The following is a 25,805-nucleotide window of genomic DNA, read 5'->3' on the forward strand; positions in this document are numbered from 1 at the left end:
CTGTCAAGTGATTCTGATTTGCACTGGGGACACTGGTGTTTTAGTGACCAGTGAAAGACCTGGCGTGCGCTCAACCTCAATGGCCAGTATCTAAGAAGAAAGCCATTTTGCCAGAGAGTGTGAAAAGAAGCCTGATTGATACTGGCAGCATACTCTTTAGTCAGTTAAAACCAAAATAAATTTGTCTGGACCAGTACTGCCACAGTGATTTTGGAGTGCCAACTGTAATGGCCAAATACTGAATAAAAAGATGACTCAAGAATCTTGGCAAGAGATGAATATTCCGGCATGTCAATGATCCCAATACACTGGAAAATTGTGGAAGACATTTTGAAAGAGAAAGTGAAAACGAATGCCCAACTGGACTCATGTGAGGGGACATGAAGCAGCAGAGTGATGAAGAGGGTTAGCGCTGTCATCTCACAGCATGAAGGTTCTGGGTTCAGACTTTCTTGTTCGCTCAGTTCCTGCATGGGTTTTCTCCAGGTATTCCAGCTTCCTCCTACAGTCCAGTGACATGCTTGTTAGGTTAACTCAGTGGTTCCCAAACTGTTTTTGCTAGGCCCCCCTTTTGTTTTACAAGAAAAATGTTCGCCCGCCCCCCGCACACAAACACATCCTCCAACCACACACACCCATATTTGGTTTTCAAACTCCGTTGCGGTTTATTTCACACCTCAAACATTTAGTAAACAATGTTTACTAAAGCAAATATAAGTAAACTGACAAATAAATTACAGGCAGTAATAAAATACACTACTAACTCTTTTACGCTACGTCCACACCTACACGGGTATTTTTGAAAACGCAGCTGTTTCTATGTGTTTGGGCCTTACGTCCACACGTAAACGGCGTTTCGAATCACAAAACTGAGAGTTTTTAAAACTCTTTTTTTGCGTTTACATGTGGACAAGGAATACAGAGTTCGTCACGCAACGTCAAAGGTATGTGCCTTTTTTCACGTCACGCCACGTTATTGTTTACTAGTGATGTGTCGGTCGCGAACAGAACGGCTCTTAGAGCCGGATCTTTGACGTGAACGACGCGAGCCGACTCCTTATCGCGAGCCGTGGGTTTTTTTTCTTTCTCTCACCCTCTCTCTCGCACTTTTTTTCCGCTTCACTCCGCACGCGAGCCTTGTGCTTGCGCTGGGAAGAGGGGGGAGGGGCGGTAGTTACACTTGCAGTAGCACAGGAACAGAGCGGGAGGGAAAGAGAGCCAGGGACAACAACGTCACATTAGAAAGGTATAGTGATCATCCACAACTATTTTCAGTTGCAGATGATAAAGGATTCAGAAAGTTTATTCGGGCAGGCCCATATGACAGAGAATATGCATCTTCTTTTTGTTTTGCATATTTTAATTTATATTTAATTGTGTTGTGGTTTGCAGAGTTTTGTGTTGTTTCACTTTAAATTTGTAAAAAGAAAAAGCTGAAAATTTAAATAGTTAAAAGTTGAAATGTGAATAGTTGGTTTTTGTATTATATGATTTATTTATTACATTTTATGTGGAGTGAATAAATAAAAGTATATTTACGGTGGCTCCTACAGACAAAGCACGTACAAACTTCAAAACACATAAAAACTCCAAAACACGTAAAAACTCCAAAACACGCAAAAACTCAGAAGCACATAAAAACTCAAAATACGTACAAAACACAATAGAAGTGCTCCAGTATGCTAGGCGCAGTGTTGAGCTTTTGTTACCTAGTGGCTACACAAGCCAGCAAGTACCAACAACCGGATTTGGTGTGTGGTAGTAACAGGTAAATGTACATTTTTTTCAATTATTTGAATATATATGAGTGCTTTTGTATAAATACACAAACAATACACATATGCTTTCAATTGTGTAATTTAAGTGATCTAGGTAGCTCTGTTTTGGAAGTTCAGTTAACGCTAGAAATGTGTTTTGGAGTTCGTACGTGCTTTGGAATTTGCACGTGTTTTGTCTCTAGGGGCCAACGCATATATATATTTATATATAAACATATATAAATAAAACCACTTTTTTTAACATTAGGAATTCCTTTTGTGCATAATTTTATGTTATTGTTAATAATAAATTAATTAAAGCAACAAAACAACCTGAAGAGCCGGTTCGGAGCCGAAAGAGCCGGCTCTTTTTAGTGAGCTGAGCCGAAAGAGCTGGTTCTCTAAAAAGAGCCGGAAATCTCATCACTATTGTTTACATGAGATGAATTGCAGAATGGGAGAGACAAAATACTGTTACTGTTAATCTGACTATCTGCAGGTTTTACACGCTTACATTTACACACGCAGGTACTGTCCCTCCATTTAGAAAGGCAGAGGCGTCACGGTGTGATTACTTTACGTGTAGTTGTTTTTTTCCTGTGTAATAATATTCAACATTGCTATCAATACATTTTTCAAAAAATGCCTCTCTGTGCAAAATGGGTTCAAAAACATAAACAACTGTGGGATACTGTTTGTCCGGGATTTGAACCGGGGGACAAATCGTGGCAGGATCAGCCTGATATTTGTATCCCACTGTAACTTTACTGTATAAAGAGCTAACATCTCCAAAATGTCAGGAGTAGTTAGTGATTACAAGAAGTGTTTGTGAACTAAAAATCAAGAATGTGGGATACTGTGTGTCCGTGATTTTCACAGCCCAGCGCGTGCTCCCAACGAAGGGAAAACCAATTATGCAGGGGAGACCTACCTTGGCACTTGCGCAGGTAAAGCCAAGGGAAAGATGTACTTCACCATATTTTCTTGTCTTTGGCTTGGAAGGAAGTTGGTTTGGAAACATATTTGGCGATGCTTCATCTCCTGCTTTGCGTTTGTGTGGGAGCCCCGTCAAAAACCTGTCCATTATGGCAGCATTTTTTTTTTTTTTTTTTTCATACCGCGCCACCCCTGCAATGGCTCTGCGCTCCCCCTAGGGGGCGGGCCTCACACTTTGGGAACCTCTGGGTTAACTGGTGAATCTCAATTAGGCGTAGTTGTGAATGGTTGCTTGTCTCTTAGCCTTTGTCAGGGTTCAGCCTCACCGTGACCCTAGATTGGATGAGCAGCCTATAAAACCACCGTAATAAAGAGCACCTTATAAGATTTATCCGTGACAGCCACCAAAAAAAAAAACCATGCAGATGATTGCAGAGAATTGGTATTCAGAAAGGTCAATGGAAGGATATACACATCTTTTTATTTAGTATTTTATTTTTGAAAATAACAGGTTTCATTCTTTTTGGACCCCCAACCGGTTGTGGCAGATGGCTGAGGTTTAATCCTGTGAAAGGGGAGTTTTTCCTTCCCACTGTTGCTATTTGTTGGGGTTTCTCTGTATTATTGTAGTCTTTACCTTACAATACAAAGTGCCTTGAGGCAATGTTTGTTGTGATTTGGTGCTTTATAAATCAAATTTAACTCAATTAAAAAAACAAGTAAAGCACATAGATTTAGCAACACTTCCTTTGCTTGCCTGCAGTTTGTCCAAAATGTCGCTGCTCATCCTCACCCTGGCCTCCCTCCATAGACACCACGTTCATTTTAGGAACCACTTTGAGATTTTAAGATTGTTTTTAAATCTTTTAATTGATCAGCACCACCTTATATATCTGAGCTGTGGACTCCATACATCACCCCGAGGTTGCTGCTCCTAGTAGTCCCAAAAACTGGACCGAAAGCCACCAGAGGTGATCGATCATTTTCAGCTAAAGCCCGCAAACTCTGGGATAAACTCTCTGTCGATGTTAGGATGCTCCACTCATTACCTGTTAATAAAACACATCTCAAAACAATTTTTTACTGGAATCTTACCTGGTATTTATTGCAATTTTTCTTGTTTTCTTGTTGTATTTAAAAAAGTGCTCTCTACATAAAATTGGATTGGATTTGATCAGAGTTTAGTGATATGACCAGAGATTTTGTTTATAGAAACCATCAAATATAAAAAGTATATTTAAAACCGTTGATGTAAAAGATTTAGATCCTGAATAAGTTTCGTACTTGTGAGATCACTGCCTCTCTTTCTTGTACTTGCATACATTTTCACAAATTAATTACAATTACCAACAGATAAAAACTCCTATTTCTCTAGATCAATCATTAATAATCTTGTTATCTCAAGACAGCAAAATCTGTCAGTGCTGCTTTGGAGTTTTATCTATAATAGAAACTTTCTGCCTCTTCCATTCTCATTAAAGCAGAGTGTGAAGAGTTGTTCAGTTGTTTCCACTGACTGTGCATGAGCTGCTTTGGTTTCCCTTCAGTGAGCTGGACTTTAAAGAGCGACGCCACCCCGAGTCCCTCTGAAGTCGATCTGAAGATCTAAAGTCACAATCTTACAAAAGAGTTTGCAGTTTCATGAGATAACAAGATGGTTAGTCGTGACCTGAAGATAAAAAAACTTTGATACCTCATCACAGCATGAAAACTAATTGGCGAACTTTAGATAACAGGATTATAAAAAAAGAGTCTATGGAAATGAGGCCTGTTTTGCTGTGAGTTGTGCACCCATTTTTTCAAACATGGGTGTTTTGTGCAGCATCTGACCTGTCTTGGCTGTAACTAATCCAACACTTTTATGTTTCCTTTTTGGGTTTTTTTTATTTGTTTACCCTGCATAATCTGTCTTCTGGATGCTTATCTCTGTGTCTTTTGAAGCGGGGGTTTTACTGTCAGCCTGCGCTGCATAGCACTTAATCTGCAGCTGAAAATCCATATTCATATGTTTGTTGTATTCCTGCAGATTTTGTGCCATTTATACATGACCGTGGCTCCAAATTGAATTTAGCATCTCCAACACATTGTCCCTGTGTTATTTTATCCTAACATTATTTTGCTAGAAGGCTGTATTTTTCACATTGTCATTATTGAGATGGAAACCACATAATGTCATAGGATCACGCACAGAAACACAAAAGGAGGGGGAAAGTGGTTGCGTCTGTTATAAGTAATGCTCAGCACCCTTTCTGCCTTCTCCTACCCATATAACCCGAGCGAGATAATTTTCAAATTGGATGACATGAAGGATTATATTCTCCTTCCTTTTATGTAATAATGTCACCGATAACTGCCAATGCTATGAGTTTAATTTGCCTTTACAGAAGCAAACAGATATTTTAAATAGAAATGCAGAATAATGGAGACATTACTTGTTTGGCTTCTTGTTTAGAGTTCTTACAAAGGTGATACATCACAATATAATAAAGGGGTTGACATGTTTGTTTATGTGTATGTGTGTTCAAGTGGTGCTCATGGACAGGGGGTAATAAAGACACACACATGATTTATGCCTTGGATGTAATAGGTAATTCATCATCTGACTGGGGCACATTTTAAGGTAAAGAAGCAGAGAGAGAGTGAGAGTGTGGTATTGTTTGGTTTATCAGAAATAACAGTAGCAGTAAATTGAAAGCTTGATTTGTAGGCTTTGTTTTACTAAAACTATACTTCTCTTACACCATATCCTTCATTTTCTGTGCTGTGTTCAACTGGATAGCCTGTAATACTCTCTCTACCAGACACGCGCGCACACACACACACACACACCCTCGCACAAACACGTGTGTGTCTTCAAAGAGCAATGTTCTCATTAGCAGCAGTCCTGTGTTCAGACACTGATGTCTCTCTCCAGCTCTTTGCTTCTGTGTGTGAATTTATCTGACAAGCAAGCAATGCTCTGAAAATAAGAACACCAATACTCTTTACACCGATAATGACACTGATATTAAAATAGATTCTCATTACAGGTAATACTGATGATTCTCCTGCTGCCATATGCATGGCTTGTATGACAGGATTAGTGGAGGCTGTAGTACACAGATTATAAAAAGTAAAAATGGTCACATACACATATCTGTTCAGTGTATCTCCATCTACCAGTGCAGGAATAAAAATACGTATTTTAGAAATAGTTTTATGATATGGAGAGGCTCTAACTCAATATTTTTGTACAATACCCTCAGCACTGACTGCAGCTCATATAGCTCATGTAGAGTATGGACAAGCAACAACTAAAAAATGAAATCTGTGTCACAGTGCCAAAGACTGCAGTTTCACTGATGACCACTTGGGGCACACTCCTAAAACAGCCTGTTTCTACAGGCAGGTCAAAGAAACTCTTTTGCTCTCTATAGCTAATTTCTCCCTTTTTAACAAATGCAACAGGGGTGAAATGTTTTATAGCTCAGCTCTTTGAGCACCAGCCTCGATAACCGGGGATCAGATCTCCAGGGCCTCCGCCCTTAATCTCCACCTCACACACACTACGCTCACCCTCTGGCTGTAGCTCAGGAGGTAGAGCAGGTCAACTACTAATCAGAAGGCTGGTAGTTCGTGGTCCTGGCTGCTTCGGTCTGCATGCCTTCAGTATCCTTAGGCAAGGATTGGTGAAGTTGCTCTCTGATGCGTTCATCGGAGCATGAATGCAAGAGAGAAAGCACTTCTGTGTAGAAAATTACTGCTCGTATGACTGGATGAACGAGATACATTGAATAAAGTGTTTTGAGTGCTTAAGTAGAGCAGAAAAGCTTTGTATCAGAACTGGTCCAAAATCTATGGCGCCTCCTGCAGAGGGTAGACTTACGGGAGGGCTCTCCTTCAAGCAACCTCGCCTCTACGACATAGTCGCTGGGATCACTGTGGCTCCTTTGACTTTGGATGCCAAAACAAGTGGCTGTAGCTAGTAGCTGCTTGTGATACAATTTTTTATTTTTCCTGTCTTTTGGCAGCATGCTTTGTGGCGATCACCACACCAGTTATCTGGATTTGGATCTTTTCTGATCTGCATGTTGATATGACAAAAATTTAATGTCAGACGCCCTTATCGACACAACCTTCACTATTCATCTGGGATTGGCACAGCTATGAACCAGCTATGAAGTGAGGTCACTGAGGCCTTTTTTTAAAGAGTGAAAATTGGCACAAATCACTATGTGATGCGCCAGATGGCTTTTATTTAGAATTCCTGTGGAGACTTTTTAGCAAAGTTATGGCCCAGCCTACTGTGTCTCTGATTGGGTTGAGTTCAGGGGGTTGTGTTGCCGCATGACTCATGATAAATGATAATTGGCTGGTTTAGGCATGAGGAGTGAATCAGAGGCACAGTAGGGCCAAAGTCATCAAATAAGTAACTTTTCCCCTCCTGCTATTTTATTTCAACTGAATTAATAATTCTGCAGTTTGTTTTGTTGTATTTTTTATTGTTCTATACACACAACTCACCCGTTCCATAATTTTTTTTACACATAGCTTTTTTTTATACATAGCAATACATTCACAGCTTTTTTTTTATATAGATAAATAAAACCATTTACCCTTTTTTTTGCAACACTAGGAGTTGTTGCTGCAATATTGTAGCCTTTTCTAGTGCTATACCTTAAATATAATACATTATGAGAAAGAAACCTCACTAATTTCAAAAATCTGATTACAGCCTTGGCAGTATATTTAAAGTTTTCTGACCACCAAAAACCCAGCATCACCAAAGACTGTACTCTGAACACATGAACAGACAAAAAAAACCCCCATGAGGTCAGACACTGATATAAGGTAACGATTAACAATTTCTTTTTTGATTATACATGACGTTGTTAGAAAGTGGGTCTGATATAAGTGAGGTAATAGCCTCCGATGTCAGATGTGTACATGTGATGATTTCATGTCATCTGTTGCTATGCGGGAGCTTGAAGTGGAGAGGGTGAGCAGTTTTAGATACCTGGTCATCCACATCAGGGAGGACCTCACCTGGACACTGAACACCACACAGCTGGTCAAGAAGGCTCAACAGCGGCTGTACTTCCTGAGGAGGCTGAGGAAACTTGGTATGTCGATCCTCAGCAGGTTCTACAGCTGCATTGTGGAGAGCACATTGACCAGCTGCATCACTGCATGGTACAGCAACACTACTACTATGGACCGCAAACGCCTGCAGAGAGTGACATTAACCTAACCAGGCATTTGTGTGTGGCAGCAAAGAAAGAGGGTATTTCACAAGTTCAGGCATGCAACGCTAGTATCATTATCACTTATGATCATTTCCAGCTGCATAGTTTTATTCCTGGACTCTAGTAGAGTAGATTTGTCTGATTCACAGTCAAAAGTTATCCTTATTTATTAAATACTATGACTTTGTGCAGTCTGTCAGTTTCTCCTCTGTCTGAAACAAGCTGCTTTAGCTTCTGCTAACTGGCTGCCTCTCACAAAATGCACAAACGATAGCTTTGAACAGCAGGTGGGTGAGGCTTCATAGATATAGATAGCTGGCCCTAATCCTAATGGTATCATACAGAGCCAAGGGTAGAAAAAACTGTCTGAAACACACCAGTCAAAGACATCTGAAGCCTGTGAAAATGTGGAAAAGTGTAATGGATCGCCTCTAAGCTTGTTAAAAAAAAAGAAAAAAGCAGCTGATTGTGATAACTTGTTTGAAGGGGAGTTTTGCTCTTTTACTTTCTTTGACTGGATCTTTCAAAGTGGTCAGAGGGATCTAAATCAATAATCTTCCATTACAGGACCACATTTTTAATATACAGGTTACCTTTTGCTATCTTCTTCTTTTTCTTCACACACCTCTCCGTTTCTCTCTCTTTACCCCGGCTACCTTTCTCCACTGTGAGCTGTCAGAAAGTACGCAATGACCGTGACACCCCGGTGTGCATGTGTGTGCATGTGTGTGCGTGTGTGTTTGTGTGTGTGGGGCTCAGGCTTCAGCTTTCTCATTATGATTCTAAATGTATCTGTCTGTCTAGTCTGGATGAATTAATAGGTTCCTTGGTGGCTTGGCTCGACACTCAAACACACACACACACTTGCAGAGCCACACATTGTTTGTCCAGTGATTCGTGCCTCAGGTTTGTTAATTGAATGTCTGTGTTCATGTAAGCGACCGTGAGAGGCATTGAGAGGATGCCACGGTGCATTAGGAAGACAAGCTGTGTGTGTGTACGGGTGTGCGCCTGTGCGGGTATGTGTCTTGTAAATAGGATAGAATCCAGGGGACCTTGAACGCAGCCACTCCTGAGCTTCTAGCGAGACAAGACACAAACAAATCCTACAGAGGCGAGAAGGCCGCAGGTGTGTGTGTGTGTGTGTGTGTGTGTGTGTGTGTGTGTGTGTGTGTGTGTGTGTGTGTGTGTGTGTGTGTGTGTGTTAAACCCAGAGAAGCTTAATCACAGCCTGCCCTTGTTCCTCTTTTCTTACTTTGTCCACTTCTTTTCACTTTCTCATCCTCATTTCCTTTCCCTTTACTTCTGTTTCCTCTTGCCCTTCAGTTCTTTTGCTTTTTTCCCACCTCCCTACCCCCATTTTCAATATTCTCCTATTTCCATTTTCCTGTTTTCTAACTTGCTTATCTATGTGTCTGGCTCTTATCTTTTTCTTATTTGTCTTCACTTTATATCTCCTACTTTTCGTCAGTTATTTACCATTTTTCTGCCTCATTTTTCTCATCTCCTTTTCTCATTTTCTTTGCCATCTTAATCATCCTTCCCTTTTTAAAAAACTTTTTTGTTTTTATCTTCCCACTTGTCCCACCCTTTATCATTTCACCTTGCACACTTCCTCTTTCTCTTATTTCTTTTTTCTTCTCCTGTTCATCTTCCTCTAACTGTAACCTGACAGGTACAGTGCAGATCTCTTTCTCAGTGCTAATAAGTTACAGAGGCACAAGTAAAACTGCTGGATTTGGACAAGCATTGAATGTTCTTTATTTCTCCTCACTCTTCCCTCTTTCCCTTCTTTTGTAATTAGTTTTCATGACTTTCTTTTTTTATTTCTCTTTTCTTTAATCTATTTCTTTCTTGCTACAGTTGTTTGATTTCCAACTGCTCTTAATTCTTCTTCCAGGCTACAATTATGTCATTTCCATTGTTCAAATCTTGGTTTTCTTTCTCTAGACTGCTCTCATTTTCTAATTTCTTTTTGTGCTCAGCCTCCATCTATCTTCCACTTTCTCCCTTTCTTTCCCTCTACCTGTTTTTTTTTCCTCTGAATCTTTTTTCTTTCTCTTGTGTTATTCTAGCCCTCTTTTTGTCTTTAGTATCTTTATTTTTTCCTCTTCTTCTGTCCTCCAATTTCTTTCCTTTCCCTCTGTCATCCACTCCCCATCTTTCCTCTACTCCAATATCTTCTCCACCTCCTCTCCTCTCCTTCTCATGCTTTGCGGTTAAAGCCACCAGGGGAAGTACCACTAACACATCCTTACACATTCACATACACACATTCAAAGAGTCTGACTCCCAGCCCTCTAATGGCCCCATTTAGACAATGTGTCGCATCAGCAAGTCGTATGGCTGAATAATGAGAAGAGGAGGAGGAGGAGGAGGAGAAGGAGGACAAAAGAAGATGATTCGTTTTCCACATCACTCCATCCAGGCAGCTGCTTCACCGTAAATGTTGTTCTGTTACACACACCATCAACGCTGTGACCCTGCGAGTGTGTGTGTGTGTCCATTCATCTCCACTACATGCTGGGCTGTATGGTCGTTGAGAAAAAATATGGCCTCCGGGGATTTTGCTGAAGCTCCTGTGTTATGTTTATGATGCGGCGAGAGAGAGAGAGAGAGAGAGTAATAATATACATTCATTATATCTCTCACCCTCAAAGAAACTATTCCTTGCTCTGTCTCTCTCATGCATTACCCAAAGATGAAACTCACACTTTCTCTTTATCAAGTGAAATACACACACACACACACACACACACACACACACACACACACACACACACACACACACACACACACACACACAAGACCGAGAAATCTGATTCTCAGTCTCCCAAACGACACACACTCCTTCCTGCATGCAGGCATCTGCACTGTCTCATAAATGATATATACTCCCTTTTAAACTCCACACACACTCCAAGCAGAGCTCTGACAGACAGAAAGTGCAGCTGTAGCTTTTTTTTTTTTTTTTTTTTAAAGTCATTGCCACCTTGTGTTTTTCACCACCAGCTGTTCAGGAGCTGATTGGGATTTATGAGCTACATTAACATTTTATATCTTATTTTATAATGTTTGTATTTTCTGGAGACGTAAAGATTTCTGCAGAGTCGGTTGTTTCCTTTGTGCGACACTGTCTCTGGTACTTGTGATGAATAACATAAAGTTTGTTTTTGGTGACTTACACTGACAATTTGCTTCCTTACTGGTATGTTGAAGGGCCATATGGCTGCTTTTGCATCCTCTAGCCCATCAACTGCAAACTGCATATGCTTTACATTATTCATGTCTACTTTCCAATGTGTTGTAAAAGTTTTAAAGTTTGCTTCCAGAACATTTTTTTCGCCCTCATTTTACTGTAAAACTGTTGTTTTGTGGTACTGCAGTTGAAAAATGTTTTTTAAAAGCTTCTCTAGTCATTAAAAAAAAGAACATTTCTGTGCAAGAAATGTCTAAATTTTCTGTATTATATTCACAGATTTATTCAATGCTCTTTCTATGTCCTCTGGGAGGGGCGGGGGGTATTTTCCAACCACCAAAATCATGAATGCAGAACAGTTCAGCAGCCAGCCATCAATTCTCAGATGTCAAAATGAATTGAATGCATGTTCATTACCACTTAGTAGTAAGTGACAAAAAAACTACAGGCAAGATGGATTACCTACTGTATCTCAAGTAGCTTTTTTTTTTTTTAAGTCTCTGCATATGATTTTCATACATTACTGATATGAGCTGATGCCAGTGTTTTTGAAGGTTAGAAAACTTGCATCAGTCTTGCGTGGTGTACCAGATGATTTTTTTTTGTTTTATTTTTGTTTTCCCTTCGTTCTTAAAGCCCTCAAAACCCACAAGAGCATCAAACATTGTTTCTTTGCATATTTTATGGTAAACGTGCGAAAAACTGAAAAGTCTGTGAGCTGAATTGCAGAGTCATAATGTTAAAGTGTTTAAAGGATTTTGGAGGGGTTATAGTTGTAGCATCATAAACACCCGCCTCTCCTTTGACCAAAATGATCTTAAACACAAAGAGACAAATAATATTCTGTATCTCCAGCACACGTTGTGATTTTACTCCTAAACATATCTGTTGGAGCTAATTTGAAAGTCGTCATGTGCTGCCTGCGTTGGACATAGAGCAGTGAATTTAGCTCATTTTTACACCAGTCTGATGCTAATTTTACTTTGGTGTAAGTTAGAAGACTGAGATTAGTCCCTGTAAGCACCAGTAACGATCACTAGGCTTTCAGTCCCACAGGTCTAGAGACCAGTTGATGACCCCCTGATGACCTCCAATTGCTATGGATAAAAATGTATAATCCCCAACGAGCTGGCAAGTGGTTGCTGGCTCTTACAAAGAGTGTACTCTTTGCACCAAACTCATAATGTACTCTCTGAGCGTTAGTGATACTTTCACTACCAATTACCAATTTGTGAGGCAAACCAGAAACTAGGAACGCTCACCTTCAAAGTAAGTTGTGCCTTATTGCTTATTGAAGGCAAACAGTTTGTTTCTAGTTTGTCACACTTTTCACAGTTTGCAGTGTTTGCAGGTAAACCGCACTGCATGCCTCTGCACTGTATACCTGTGACCTTCCAGTAACCACTTGCCAACTGGTCGGGGAATGTACATTTTTCCCTCGTGGCCGGTGGTTGCCACACGGTTGCTGACAGGTGTCTTGGCCTGTGTGACTGGGGCCTCTCTTTTTTATGCAATATTGCATTGACACATTTAATTGATCATCATGCTGGATGAGTGACTTGATGACTAATTGCCTCATTGATCTGTTGACTGGCTAACAAGCTACATCCAAACTGGGCTTTTCACAATGCTGGCAGCAGTGCAACAACGCAATAACATGCAGGCACTATGTGTGAAAAGCTGTTATTTAGAGGTGTTTTTGGCTGATTTGTGCCCTTAAGTGTCTGTAACAAGAAGAGGAAAAGTGGTGCGCCCCTTTTCCATGTTGTTTGTTTGCATAGTTCAGATTTAGAGCATCACATAATAAAGAATTACGACATCAAAGTACAAACCAAACAAGCTGCTGAGAGACAAAAATGCAGCGTTTAGTCACAAAATAAGCAGGGAGCAAAGAGGATGAAAAACTGAAGCACGGCCTTCATCTTGTTAAATACCAAAAAGCAGGAACTGAAAAGCTCTCTGAATCTCCCTTAAATAAAATGACCCCTAAAAGCTCTTCAGATGCTTTTAAAAAGCCCTCTGCTGTGAGCAGCAAAGAACATGTGTGAATGAATCCCACGTTCACTAGTTCAAATGTTCTGATGACTGATAAAATAGAAAAAGATAACTGTGAACCTGATGCTTTTTTTTTTTAAGACTACATCATGTCGTCTCTTTTCTTATATGTCAAAGATGATTTTGAACACATGGTAGATCTTTTCATTGTGTTGACTGCCTCATGCATTTGCCCACTGCAAGCTAACTGGTTTTTACTGCACCATGTCGATTGTTCAGGAACCAGAAGTTGCCATTTTAATCACATGTGTCCACTAATTAACATGTCAGACTAATACAATGCTAGACTCTCATTCACCAAAACTGAAGCACAGACTTGTTGGAAGGGCTGTACCACACGGCAACCATATTTATCACTAGCACACAGCTGGCAGCTACGTGTGTCAGTCGAAACACTCACCATTAAGTCTCAGGAAAATCCAACATGAGTGAGTTAAAAAAAAAAAAAAGTTTAGTCCTAATGCAGTTATTAAAAAAGGAGTGATGGGCTCTAAAGACAAAACACATTTTTTATGCCACATTAAAACATATTTTTTTCATGGTCTAAGTTGGATGTTTTAGCATGGGCACCTCAGGGGAATGACTCCCTTTTGCAGCCTGTCTCAAGTGACCGTTTGGCACTTCTTGTTGGTTTCATTTTCAGCACCTAGGCTGATATAACTGAAATAAAACAGAGCAAACTGATTTATTTAATATTTTGATTTAACAAACAGAAACTGCATCTTCTGTCTTCTGTTATACCGCATCAAATTTGATGAGAGTGCATTTCTCTTTTACATGTGATCATTAGTTCTCTTTTTAACGGCTTTGACTGATTTCCAGATTTCAGATGCAGAGTGGGAGGACATGTTGGAGGGCTTTGATGAGCGGAGTTACCTGAGCGCTCGGCGCTGGAAGCCCGGAGACGACCCGTACACTCTGTACGCTTTCAACCAGAGAGAGAGTGAACGCATCCCCAGTGATCGAGTCCTGAGAGACACTCGACACTACAGGTACAAAACCACAGAGTACAGTATATAAAACGAACATGCACAAATATAAATGACAACATACAGAGAAGTCTGACACAATACAACATGTGTGTTGTGTTAAAGACGGCAGACGAGCTTGAGAAAGTGCAGATTCTTTGTAGCAAAATTTTTCTGCAGCACCTGAAAGACAAACCTCTGGAGGAATATATTTATTACAGGCAGACTCTACAGAGTTATGTATAAATCTATCACAAGTTTGCATCCCTGCATAAAAGGAGAGCTTATCACAACACACAAAACAAACTCCTGTTGCCTGCAGGCATAAACAAACACATCAACAAACACACAACAACACCACAGATCAGCTTTTAGTATTACAGGTATGTGTGCGCACATAAGCGCGCACGCACTGAATTAAGGAGGAACACAGCAGCAACTCCTGGAGTTCGTAATGAATCCCCTATCTGTACTAAAACAAATTTAGATTATGGAACCAACACGTTTTCATAGAGAAACCACCAAATTACAATCCGCCTGTCCGCTAAGAAATTAAATTAAACCAAAATAGAAATCCTCTTAGCAGAGCGCCGTCTTCCTCTGTTGGAAAGACGCTCAGCAGGAAGATAAGGAGCTTGCCGCATTGACAGCAGCTCCCTACTTGTATATTTCAGGAGATAAAAACTTCCAGGCACTTGTAGAAGGCGTTCAGAGGTCCAGTGTTGTTGGTTGAGATCGTGTGGGATACACAAACACGGCTTTTTTGCTGAGATACTGTTTCTATTAGGCTTTCAGCAACAAAGCCACGTCTTTGCATTGATATATAATTTTTTTTCTTTTGACAATTTTTTTTTTTGAGTTTTGTTTCCTGGGTTTTTCTCACCCAGCCATAATTGATGTGCCTAGAAAGTCTGGGAGCAAAGTTTATCCACCCGACGTAGTTTCTAATGATTAACCCACACACTGGGTGGTCTGTTTGCTCCTTGATTTCAAAGCAGAACCAGCAATGAATCTAGTTTGCAAACTTTCTCTTGTGCTAAAAAAATAGTGCAAAATCTCTTTCTGACTGACTGAAATAACATTAAGCGAAGAAAAAAAAGCCATGCCAATGTTGAATCTGTCTTCATTTTAGATCAAAACATTAAGTACCAAACTGCAGTACCAAAAGTTTTTCAGGAGTCTCTAAGAGGCAGTGAGATGCACTGGATCCACCTGAGTTGTGCAATATATCTTAGATCTTTAATTAAATCAGGGAATAACAGAAGCTGTGGGAACATAAAATGAAAAATGGAGTGAAAAGGATTTTTTTTAAACAGTTTATATATAGATTTATAGGCTTTTGCTATTCTTTTTTTCTCCCTCTTTTTCCTAATTGACCTCAGTGACATGCATACTTCAAACATAGGGGAAAACTTGCTTTATTTAGTCTCATAATAGATAATGGATTTGAGTGTAGCTTTAGGTCATGCCCTTCTATGCATCCAGTTGACAAATGTTCAACATGCTACTTTCTTCAGACATTCGTTATGCTGTTTAAGCTCCTTCAGCTTGCTTAAAGTGTGTCTACAAGCTGCTTTGCAACCCATCTTCATCCCAGTTCTGTTCTCTTTGAGGGTTTTGGTGCTGCTCATAGAGGGGCATTGATGTCCCATACCACAAAACATGATGACAGATCGCAATCCTTTTCATTTTTTTCATGATTTTTTTACTAGTATATGTATAGTACATTACTTCATAGTATATGAAGTAAATGTCCAGCTTGAACATCCGTTGTCCTGTTTTGCACATCTATATGTGAGCCAGTGTTTGCTGTGTGATTAAAGGTTACCAGGCAGCTCATGGTGACCCAGCTCCCTGAGAGGAAGCTGCATGTGGGTGTTTGTTGGGTGACTGTTGGTTTTGGCAGTCGTGCTGAACATGGTCATGTCCTGATTGGTTGCTGCTGCTGTGGCTGATGGTGATGAGCACAGCAGGTTACAACTTCTCAGGCTATAATCTGTTAGCGTAGCCGGCATGTACATCACTGTGTGCGGATGTGTTTTGACGTGTGATGAGGAGATTGATGTCTGACTCAGTCATAGCTTGTCTGCTGCTTCTAAAACTGACTGTGTGTGCGTGTGTGTCTGTGCACAAGTGTGAGTATTTCTGAGTGTTTATCCATATGTGCACGCTAATGTGCGTAAGTGCACATTGTGCCGATCGTTTGCATCATCTGCTGTGCTACCGGAGGAGGGAAATTCACTGTCGAGCTGACATAAGGCGACTGAGAAATGTGTGAGTTGTGTGTCTCATTGTGTGTGTGTGCGTGTTAGAAAAGTGAGAAGGATGTGTAGGAAGGGGGGGACCAGGGATACGCTTACACATTAATCTGTTAGCAGGGAGGTAGGGGGCTGATGGTGCTCATTTATCTCATATAGGACAGCGATGAAGTGTGCGTGTCTGTCTGTATGCATGTGTGTGGATGGGGAGGGGGTTGCTGTTATGTGATTATCTGTTAACTCAGTTACCTTGTAGCTGTAGATCTCAGGAGCACTTGGCAGGGGAAAATGAAGGCGCCTCATCCTCTTTTAGGATTGGAAAAAAGAAGAAAAACTGCAGTAAAATCTTTGACTGTAGCTACTGAGGTTCAGTATTCTTAGAAACACCTTCTTTTCTACTGCAGAGTCATGGAGGTACTTCCTACACCTTGGCAGGGTTCCCAAGAGGAACTATTTGGCTTAAATTAAAGGTGGTGTGAGGGCTGGTGGGAAGGAAATTGGATAAGACAAGACAAACGGATATGGGAATGATGCAGCTGGGAACTGCGTGCCGTGTTTGAATGTTAACCTTATCTTAGGTGTTTGATTCAATGCCAAATATTTTCTGTTCTCACCTTTCACAAAAATAAGTACAGGTTTAACAACTTGGAGGTTTTGATACCATGGTGATGTGTGCTTGTTCCCATTACTTCCATGTACAGAAATGTAAAAAAAAATAATAAAATCCAAAACAGACAAGCAAAGCATTTCCATTTTGTCTAGTGAACATATTTATATGTTCAGAAATATTGCTGCTTATGCTGAAAATCAGTGGCCCCATCTAAAGAAACCAAGTCCAAGGAAATTGACTGACAGGCCAGCTCTCTAGCAAAGGTAGTAAAGAAGCAACTCGGCAATGAACCTTGAAAGCTAAATAGAAAGACACAAAACCAAGAAGAATTTTTAGATTACCACTCTAAAGGAAAGCACCAGAAGCGAAAACACAGCAGGTTTAGTGAAGCTGCTTCAGGTCTGTTATTTTCCCAGTGGGGCAAGGATAAGCTAAAGATTAGAGAAGCAAGGTTTTGACCTGAAGATGCTAGGTTCCATACTGCCTGCAGGCTGCAAGAGATCAGGAATCTATAAGATCCGTAACCCCTGATGGTAAGACTGTGGCTGCGACCACAGAGATGAATGCAGTGCAAGTGGAAATTGTACTATTTCCGAGTTTGTGTATACAGGAGGTAAATGTGTCGGCGAGAGAGATGCAGTTGCTAAACTATAATAGATGATTACTTAATATATGATTGCAAGGTGATGGAGTGGTTAGCACTATTGCCTCACAGTGAAAAGGTCCTGGGTTAAAATCCAGGTGCTTGTAAGTACCTCACCTCTTACCCCATGACAGTTTAGAAATGGTCCAGCTACCTGTTACCCTAAAATGGACAATGCCAAATATTTAAATACAACTAAAAGGGAAGCTCTGAAAGGATAATTTAGGCTTGAAATCCCCAGCTGGTTGCAGCAGATGGCTGCTCCTCCCTGAGCCTGATTCTGGTGGAATTTTCTTAATGGTAAAAGGATGTTTTTCCTTCCTGTTGTCACCAAGTGCTTGCTCAGATGCGGTCGTGTGATTGTTAGGGTTTTATCTCTATTATTGTATGGTCTTTACCGCACAGGATAAAGTGCCTTGAGGCAACAGTTGTTGTAATTTGGCATATCTAAATAACATTGAACTGAAAAGTATTTTTGAGGTTGGGCTGCTTTTACCAACAATGCCAAAGCCTAGCACTGAAAACTAAGGCTACTCAATTAGCCCTAATCTTAAATTAACCCGAAGGCAAAAAGCACAGTGACAATTATTTCATGATCTTGAGTATTTAACATCATTAATCATGAACTCACTGAATTTATTAAAAACGTAATAAATGAAAAATGTGGTGGCTGATTCAGTTCAATCTTTAACCAAAGTCTGCCTTGGTAGGGCCACCTATAGCTGCTGATCTCTTCAGCAGGATGTCTGCAGATGCAGACAGGGGCAACAAGAGCCCAAGGAAGCAGCTGACTTATGCCCAAGTTGACAGCCTTGCAACCACGAGCTTTTCATCCTCGAGGTTTAAAAAGGGAAGCTGTGTTCTTTATTTATAAGGTTTTTAGCAAAAACAAAACAGAAAGAGGTCACAAAACAGTTGCAAAAAGGTAATTGTTTCATTCCTGTTATCTTATTTTCATAATCACTAAAAGCCAAAATTATAATTGAAATTAAAATCTGATTAAACAGCCAGCTCTACTGAAGGCAACTCTGGGCTACAGTGTGGTTAGTATATTTTATACATTAATTTTGCAGCTATATGAATCTCACATTGATCCTCAAGCTGTTTGTTGTTTGTGTCTGTGCGTTGCAGAGTCACTGCATTAAGAACAGTGGTGTTCAGGTTGGTAGGGGGTCCAGAGAGGTGTGGAAAACAATTTCTTTTGAAGCAGTGTTTTGTATATTTATTTATTTGTATTTTGGAAGGGAAGGCAGGATGTCCAGGTTGTTACTGCGTATGGGGGGGAGTGCTTCTGTCTTTATCTCGTGTTTGACGGTGGAACAGTGGAGTGTATGCGAGAGGAAAGAAATGAGAAGAGAGCTACAAACAGCTTAAGCAAAGATAGGAAGATAGAAGAGAGAAGGTGATAAGAGAAAGAGGAGGAAGAAAAGTCAAGTGGAGATTAGGGAAGGGAGAGAAGGGGAAGTGGTAGAGGAGGAGACTATAGGGGAGATGGGGGGAGATGCCACAAGCTGCTGAGAGGAGAGATAATTGCCACATGCAGAGCTGAGGAAGCTGTGTATGTGTTGGGGTGTGTGTGCTTGTGTGCGTGTGTGTATAAACCACTCCACTTCAGTGCTCTGCTATTATCTCGGTGAACAGGGGAACCTCCCTCTGTCTGCTCTCGGCAGACAGTCTATAAGCCCAACAGCCGCTTCGCTGCAGGGATTAGATCCAAGTAGGGAGACAATGGGCTGATACAGTACAGGGAGGAAACATGTCATACAGTTATACACAATAGGTTGATATGGCAACAGGAAGTGTGTAAGAAAAATGTTTTAATGCGTGAGTAGACAACAAAAAGTGATGTTCAGTGCAAGACAAGTTGTTAAAAAAACAAACTTTTATGTATTGAAGAAATATTGAAAGCACTTTTATCAACATGCCATAGAGAGAAATATCATCTGTATATACTGTCTCACTAGCTTCAAATGCAGAAAATATGCATAAATATATTTTACACATTTTGTTCCACTGACTCCACTTTTATACACTATTTGTCAAAACTATTCGCTCATATGCCTTCACACTCATTTGAGCTGAAGTAGCATCCCATTCATAATTCATAGAGTTTAATATGATGCCGGCCCACCCTTTGCAGCTTTAACTCTTCTGGGAAGAGTTTAGGGGTGTGTTTATGGGAATTTTTGCCATTCTTCTAGGAGTAGTTTTGTGAGGTTAGACACTGATGTTAGACGAGAAAGCTTGACTTTCAGTCTCCACTCTAATTCATCCCAAAAGTGTTCTGTCGGGTTGAGGTCAGGATTTTCTGCAGGCCAGTAATGTTCTTCCACACCAGAGTCGCTCATCTATTTCCTTGTGGACCTTGCTTTTTACACTGGTGGGCAGTCATGTTGGAACAGGAAGGTTTCCATCCCCAAATTTTTCCCGCAAAGTTGGGAGTATGAAATTGTCCAAAATGTGTTGATATGCGAAGCATTAAGAGTTACTTTCACTGGAACTAAGGGGCCTGAAAAACAACCCCACACCGTAATACCCCATCCAACTTTACATATTCAGACAAGTACGTTCTCCTGGCAACCGCTAAACCCAGAGTCATCCATCAGATTGCCAGATGGAGAAGCCATGAAGCTCTCTGCACACTGTTCTTGAGCTAATGTGAAGGGCACATGATGTTTGAAGGCCTGTAGTGGTTGAATCTGCAGAAAGTTGGCGACACCTGCACACTATGCACCTCAGTATCCACTGACCCTGCTGAGTTCCTGCCATTCCCAATCACTTCCACTTTGCTAAAGTGGAACTGTGTTTGGAACTGTGGAATATTTATTAGTGAGGAAATTTCATGACTGGACGTGCTGCACAGGTTCATGTTTTTTTTTTTTTTAACCAGTGTTTTTCTATATCACAGGAAGTATTTTTATTCCTATTTTTTTTGTAATTTTTTTTTACATTGCAGATGCGTTTTAGGTTAAATGACCTCACCATGTGGTTGAAAGAATGTTGGAAACATTGTTTGGCTGTCTGTTGAATATCCTTTCCTTTAGTTTCTCACATGGAGCAGCTTGTTTTAGATTTTTTGTACATGATCTTTTTATTAATTAGAACAAAAAATAGAAACACAAAATACCAAAGGGCTGATTATTTGGCAGCTAAGTTCAACATGCAGGCAACAAAAAGTGTCTGAAAGCACTTTTGGATGCAGAAATGCTGCATTATACTTACTTACTTACAGTTTTGCTGTTAAACCATGACCATTTTTGACTATGGACACACTTTTACTGTTGCAAAGGTATTTGTTGGGTTTATATTTGCACAAGACAAGATTTATTTAAGTATTTTAGGTCAAACTCCTGCACGTTTGCTTTATTTTGTTATCTGAAAAAATGAAAATACAGTATTATGACAAGCCCTCTGCTGTCTTGGAAAGAGTTACAGCCTTCTCTTTAAAAGGTCATCCTCCAACTCACCCATTTGGTCACTGCCCTCTTGTCTGTTATGTACTTGACACAAACCGTCTTTGGTGGTTACTTTTTTGTTAGTTTATCTTCCTATTTCTATTATACTCATTTGTCTGTGCTGTCAGTTATCAGGCAAGGCCCTATGGAGAAATAATGGTATTAAAGTGGTTCCACAGGCAACCACATTGAAGCTGGTGTAAAAACATTAAAAATGTGTAAAACTATCATCCTTTCTGTCCTCTGAAGCACATCTGAACAACACATACTGCGTAGCACACAATTTGTCATTTTCTTTGTTTTGCCTCAGTGGAAGATGTGATAACGCTCCAGTGTTTTGTTGTTACTGCTCCAAAATGGAGGCATCTCTCCTGCAACCAGACAGTGCTGCAGGGAGAAAAAACCCAACAGTCCATTCAGTCACTTACTAATTATTTGATTGCATTTTGACCCTGTGATGCTCAAACACTTATTACTAACTAGCTCATGCAGTCGTTCAGCACTGCCCTGCCTGTGCGTGTGAACGTGTGTGTTATATGTGCACACTGGCGTCAGTGTCCTTTCACACTCAGTCAGCTACTTAGTCATATTTCCATGAATCACAACAAGCAGCTAAACATTAATCACTGTATTAGCTCTGGTGCCTCCCACGCTAACACTTGTCATCCTTCTCAGATCACAAGCCTCGAAAATACACAAAGAAAAAATCCCTCTGAACTCTGACATTAAATGATTTTTATTATCTCTTGTCAAGCTTGCTTATTTGATTACCTGCTCTGGTGATGAATGATCAGAGTCTGGTATCAAAAGCAGATGGAAGAAACATAAAACAACCTCGAGGTTCATATTTTCTGTATACCGATGTTCTACGAAAATGCTTGGATGTGGAGAAAAAAAAATACAGGTCTGACCTCCAAAAAGTATAAACACCACCCACTGCATTACTTTATTTGCTTCTTCCCAGTAAACACAGATTTGGTGATTTGCAACACATTAGATGTCTAGACTTTCAAAGTGGAAGCACTTGACTATAATATCATCAGTCTTCTTGCAGACCTTCAAATAACCGCCTACTGGTTAGATTTATTGGTCATTCATGTAAGTCAGGTGGTGTGTCCATTGACAAAAAACTAAAGATGCACCAAGTGATCAAACGCCTGTATTGGCCAGTATTCTTGTTGATTGAATATTATCCTTTCAACCAATCAATCGAGTTTACAGAGGGCTGATGTTTTTGTTGTTGGCATGAGTTTTGCACTGGACAAATGTCCCTACAATAATAGATACAGAGATAATGTAGAGACAAACACAACAATTATATGACACCCCCAAGCACTTTGGCGACTGTGGGAAGGGAAAACTCCCTGTTAACAGGAAGAAACCTCCAGCAGAACTAGGTTCAGGGAGGGGCGGCCATCTGCTGTGGCCGGTTGGGTGAGAGAAGGAAGACAGGATGAAACACATTCTGTGGAAGAGATTAATAACAAGTACTTGTTATTTAAATTATTGTAATTATTAGGTTGCAAAGCAAAGTTACAGATGTTGTACATTTTATGCTGGGTAACAAAAAAAGTGTAAAAGAATGAGTATATAGTTTATTTATAAAAACCTGATTTTCTTGATGAAATGTGGAGGATGAGTTCAGTAGCCTCACAGCCTGAAGAAGGAAGCTCCTCTGAAGTCCACTGGCATTGCAACAGATACTTGTGAAGTTCTTGTCAGATGGCTGTAGGATGGTAGGCTGTGGTTGGGTTGGATTTCACCTTCTAGTATTCATCAGACTGTGCGCAGACATCTCACCTTATCGATACAGTGCCTCAGCTAACTCAGCCACAGCAAGAAAGCTAGAATGTTAATATTGTCACACATGAATGACTAATAACATAATTGTTATTTGACTTTCTGCAGTGGCGACTCCAAAGGCAAGATAAATATATTTTTTTTAACATCATGCAGCTGTTATCACATGGTAAACATTACAGATACTAAAAGTTTTATATCTTTGCCTAAGACTGAAAGAAACATGCAAAATAAAATTGAAATATTCTGCACTTTTTTATCAGAAATTAAATTTCTGTGATTGCCCATGCACTGACTGAATAGCCCGTATCTACCAAAAGTCATATTTACCCAAGCTATAGGCCTTATATTTCACAGACATGTGTAAAGTGACCACAGCCTCTTAAGACTGCATTTAGTGGTGGCGCACAGTGTGTTAAAAAGCGTGGTACTAGGGTGATAAGTCCTTTTCCTGCTCCTGGCTCCTTATCTTTCCATTAATGGTGTGTGTTTCTTGTATGGTTGTGTCACCATAACATTACATGTTTCCAAAGGGTTCTGATCATTTCACATGTTTCTGTGAGATCATCCACTGACGCTTGTGTGGTGGTGATGTAGATTTTTATCTGTTCATCAGTCTTAGTCAAATAAACCAGATTGCATCCAAAGTCTACCTATTTTTTTGCTCACTGTGTGCAGCATTGCGATTCTAGGAATCATGGCTTCAAACGAAAGCGTCTGAAGCCCACTTGTTATTCTGAGCAAAGATGAGTTCTCTCAATATCGAATCCTGGCTCAGTTACAGGTTTTGAGGGGGCAGTTCATAGCACTCTCAAATACTTCATGGCAACTGGATCAGTTGTACCCAAAGCACGATTGGACAAAATAAAAGACTGCAAACTAAAACCTTGCACTATCAGAGGATCAATAACACAAACATTGTTCACTAAGATACAAAAAAATCACCTTCATCTTAGAAAAACGATTTACTAAATAAAGAATGGAAGAACTTTGATGGTTTAATAATGAGGAATAATTGATATAAATGTTGGATTTCATTTGCAAGAGATTAGCAATTTGCATAATTTTATTGTATATTAAATTATATATGCAAAGACATGCAGTTAGTGGGGTTAGGTTTCTGGATTGGTGCAAAGGGTACCCCGCCTCTCACCCTTTGTCAGCTAGGAAGGCTCCAACCCCCTTCTGACCCTGAATTGGATAAGCGGGAGGAGGGATGGATGGAAAAAGTTATATTCATAACGATATTATATTTTATTATATTATATTGTAACTCTGTGTTATAGTCACTGAGTTATTATTCTTCATTAGAAATATAATATTGTTTCTTTCATCATTAGAAATATCTACACAACATTTTTTCCCCCCTAATATTAGGCTTTAAGTAGCAAAGATGCTAATATGCACCACATGTTTTAAAGTACTTTGAGGCAGGTTCCTGTGTCCTCCAATGTCCCCAGTTTTATCCTGAATTCCAGTCCAGGATGTTCCCCAGTCAAAAAACACCAGTGGCTCCTCTTAAGTGTGCCACTGTTTACACTGGGTCTAACGAACAGCGCAAACCACAGCAGAAAGCTCTCTGTGAGGCGAGGAAATCCCCTTGGTGTATTGTGGGTAATCTGCTGATGTGGAACCTGAGCTGCGAAGCACCCCGGTGCTCTACAACAGCGCAGAGTGACAGTGATGCTAAGCAGCTTTACCACAGCTAGCGCCTCAGCTAACCGTCCTGCTCTGCCTCTGAGATGAATGTGTGTCGAAACAATCACCGAGCAGACGACATTACAAGTGTATCTGCTCTGATACCTGATTAGATTTGTTTGACTTTTCTTTAGCCTCTGTGCTTTTGGATTCTGCCCTTTTTTTTTTATCCCTGCTGCTGCTTTTCTTTGGCATCTTTTGCTCTGTTGATGAGTGCAGAGAATTACGGGGATTTACATTATGAGAAAAACACGCTGCATGTTTGAAACATGAGGCAGAGCTGCGCCTTGAAATAGACTGATGGTGGATTTGAGTGAAGCTCTGATGTCTCATTGATTTCACCTCTTAAATCCACTTTTCAGCTGTGAAGGTGAGATGCAGAAAAAGAAGAGGAAGCAGATTAAAAAGTTTTTAAGTCCTCGTATATTTTGGGCATGGATGGTGAAAATGTAAAAAGCAGTCCGGTCTGAAACACACAGTGGTTGGTGTTGTGTTTCGCACTGCTGCATCTATTGTGTTATTTTAGTGTTTCATGTCTCTCAGATAAAGCAGGCTGAAGAAAAGTGTTGTAGCTGTAAAAGTGCTGCTTAAATCTCATCACAACACTACAAGTTAAGCCAAAACTGATTATATCTTCTGAACCCCCAAACCCATCTGGAGGTTTGGAAGATTATAAACAGGAAGAAGGGAAATCATTACTAAAAGATTAATTGCGATTATTCAATAAAAAATAACTCTTTCCTTTTGGGCTAGGTTAATTAAATTGCTTGTTGTGCAGCACTGTTTTCAGATTTAATTGTGTCATAGAAATTTACTTGATTTAAGTCAACCAATGGGGGATGCAAGGAAGTATACCTTTGTTTTAGGTCATTTGATTCCCAATCATTGGTAGTAGATTACAGTGGGTCCAAAATTTGTGGGAGTACGTTTGGACACATATGCTTTTCATATCAGGTACAAATGGTTTATTTTCAGTTCTCAAACTTGTCAGACTCTTTGGTTGGTTCTCACAAAAGAACAAAAAAGAACCGTAATTACCCGTGAAACACACACACACACACACACACACACACACACACGCACACACACACACACACACATACACACTGATGGAGGCAATTCTATGCATGTGTATAGAGCTTTCTGTGAGCTTAAAAAAAGGATTACATAGGATGTGATCTTTTTGGCTATTCCTCCTTAA

The 25,805-nt window shown here is 40.1% G+C and overlaps 1 protein-coding gene across 1 annotated transcript in view; it reads left to right on the plus strand.

The window, feature by feature from the left end:
• Positions 1-25,805, plus strand: part of galnt14 (UDP-N-acetyl-alpha-D-galactosamine:polypeptide N-acetylgalactosaminyltransferase 14 (GalNAc-T14)) — a 220,890-nt gene that overhangs the window by 32,134 nt on the left and 162,951 nt on the right. Inside the window, exon 2 of the mRNA XM_063495902.1 lies at positions 13,995-14,164. Within this exon, the coding sequence (XP_063351972.1) occupies positions 13,995-14,164 (170 nt within the window). The remainder of the gene's footprint in view (positions 1-13,994; positions 14,165-25,805) is intronic.

The sequence above is a fragment of the Pelmatolapia mariae genome, linkage group LG15 (genome assembly GCF_036321145.2).
Source record: "Pelmatolapia mariae isolate MD_Pm_ZW linkage group LG15, Pm_UMD_F_2, whole genome shotgun sequence".
NCBI classification, from domain to species: Eukaryota; Metazoa; Chordata; class Actinopteri; order Cichliformes; family Cichlidae; genus Pelmatolapia; species Pelmatolapia mariae.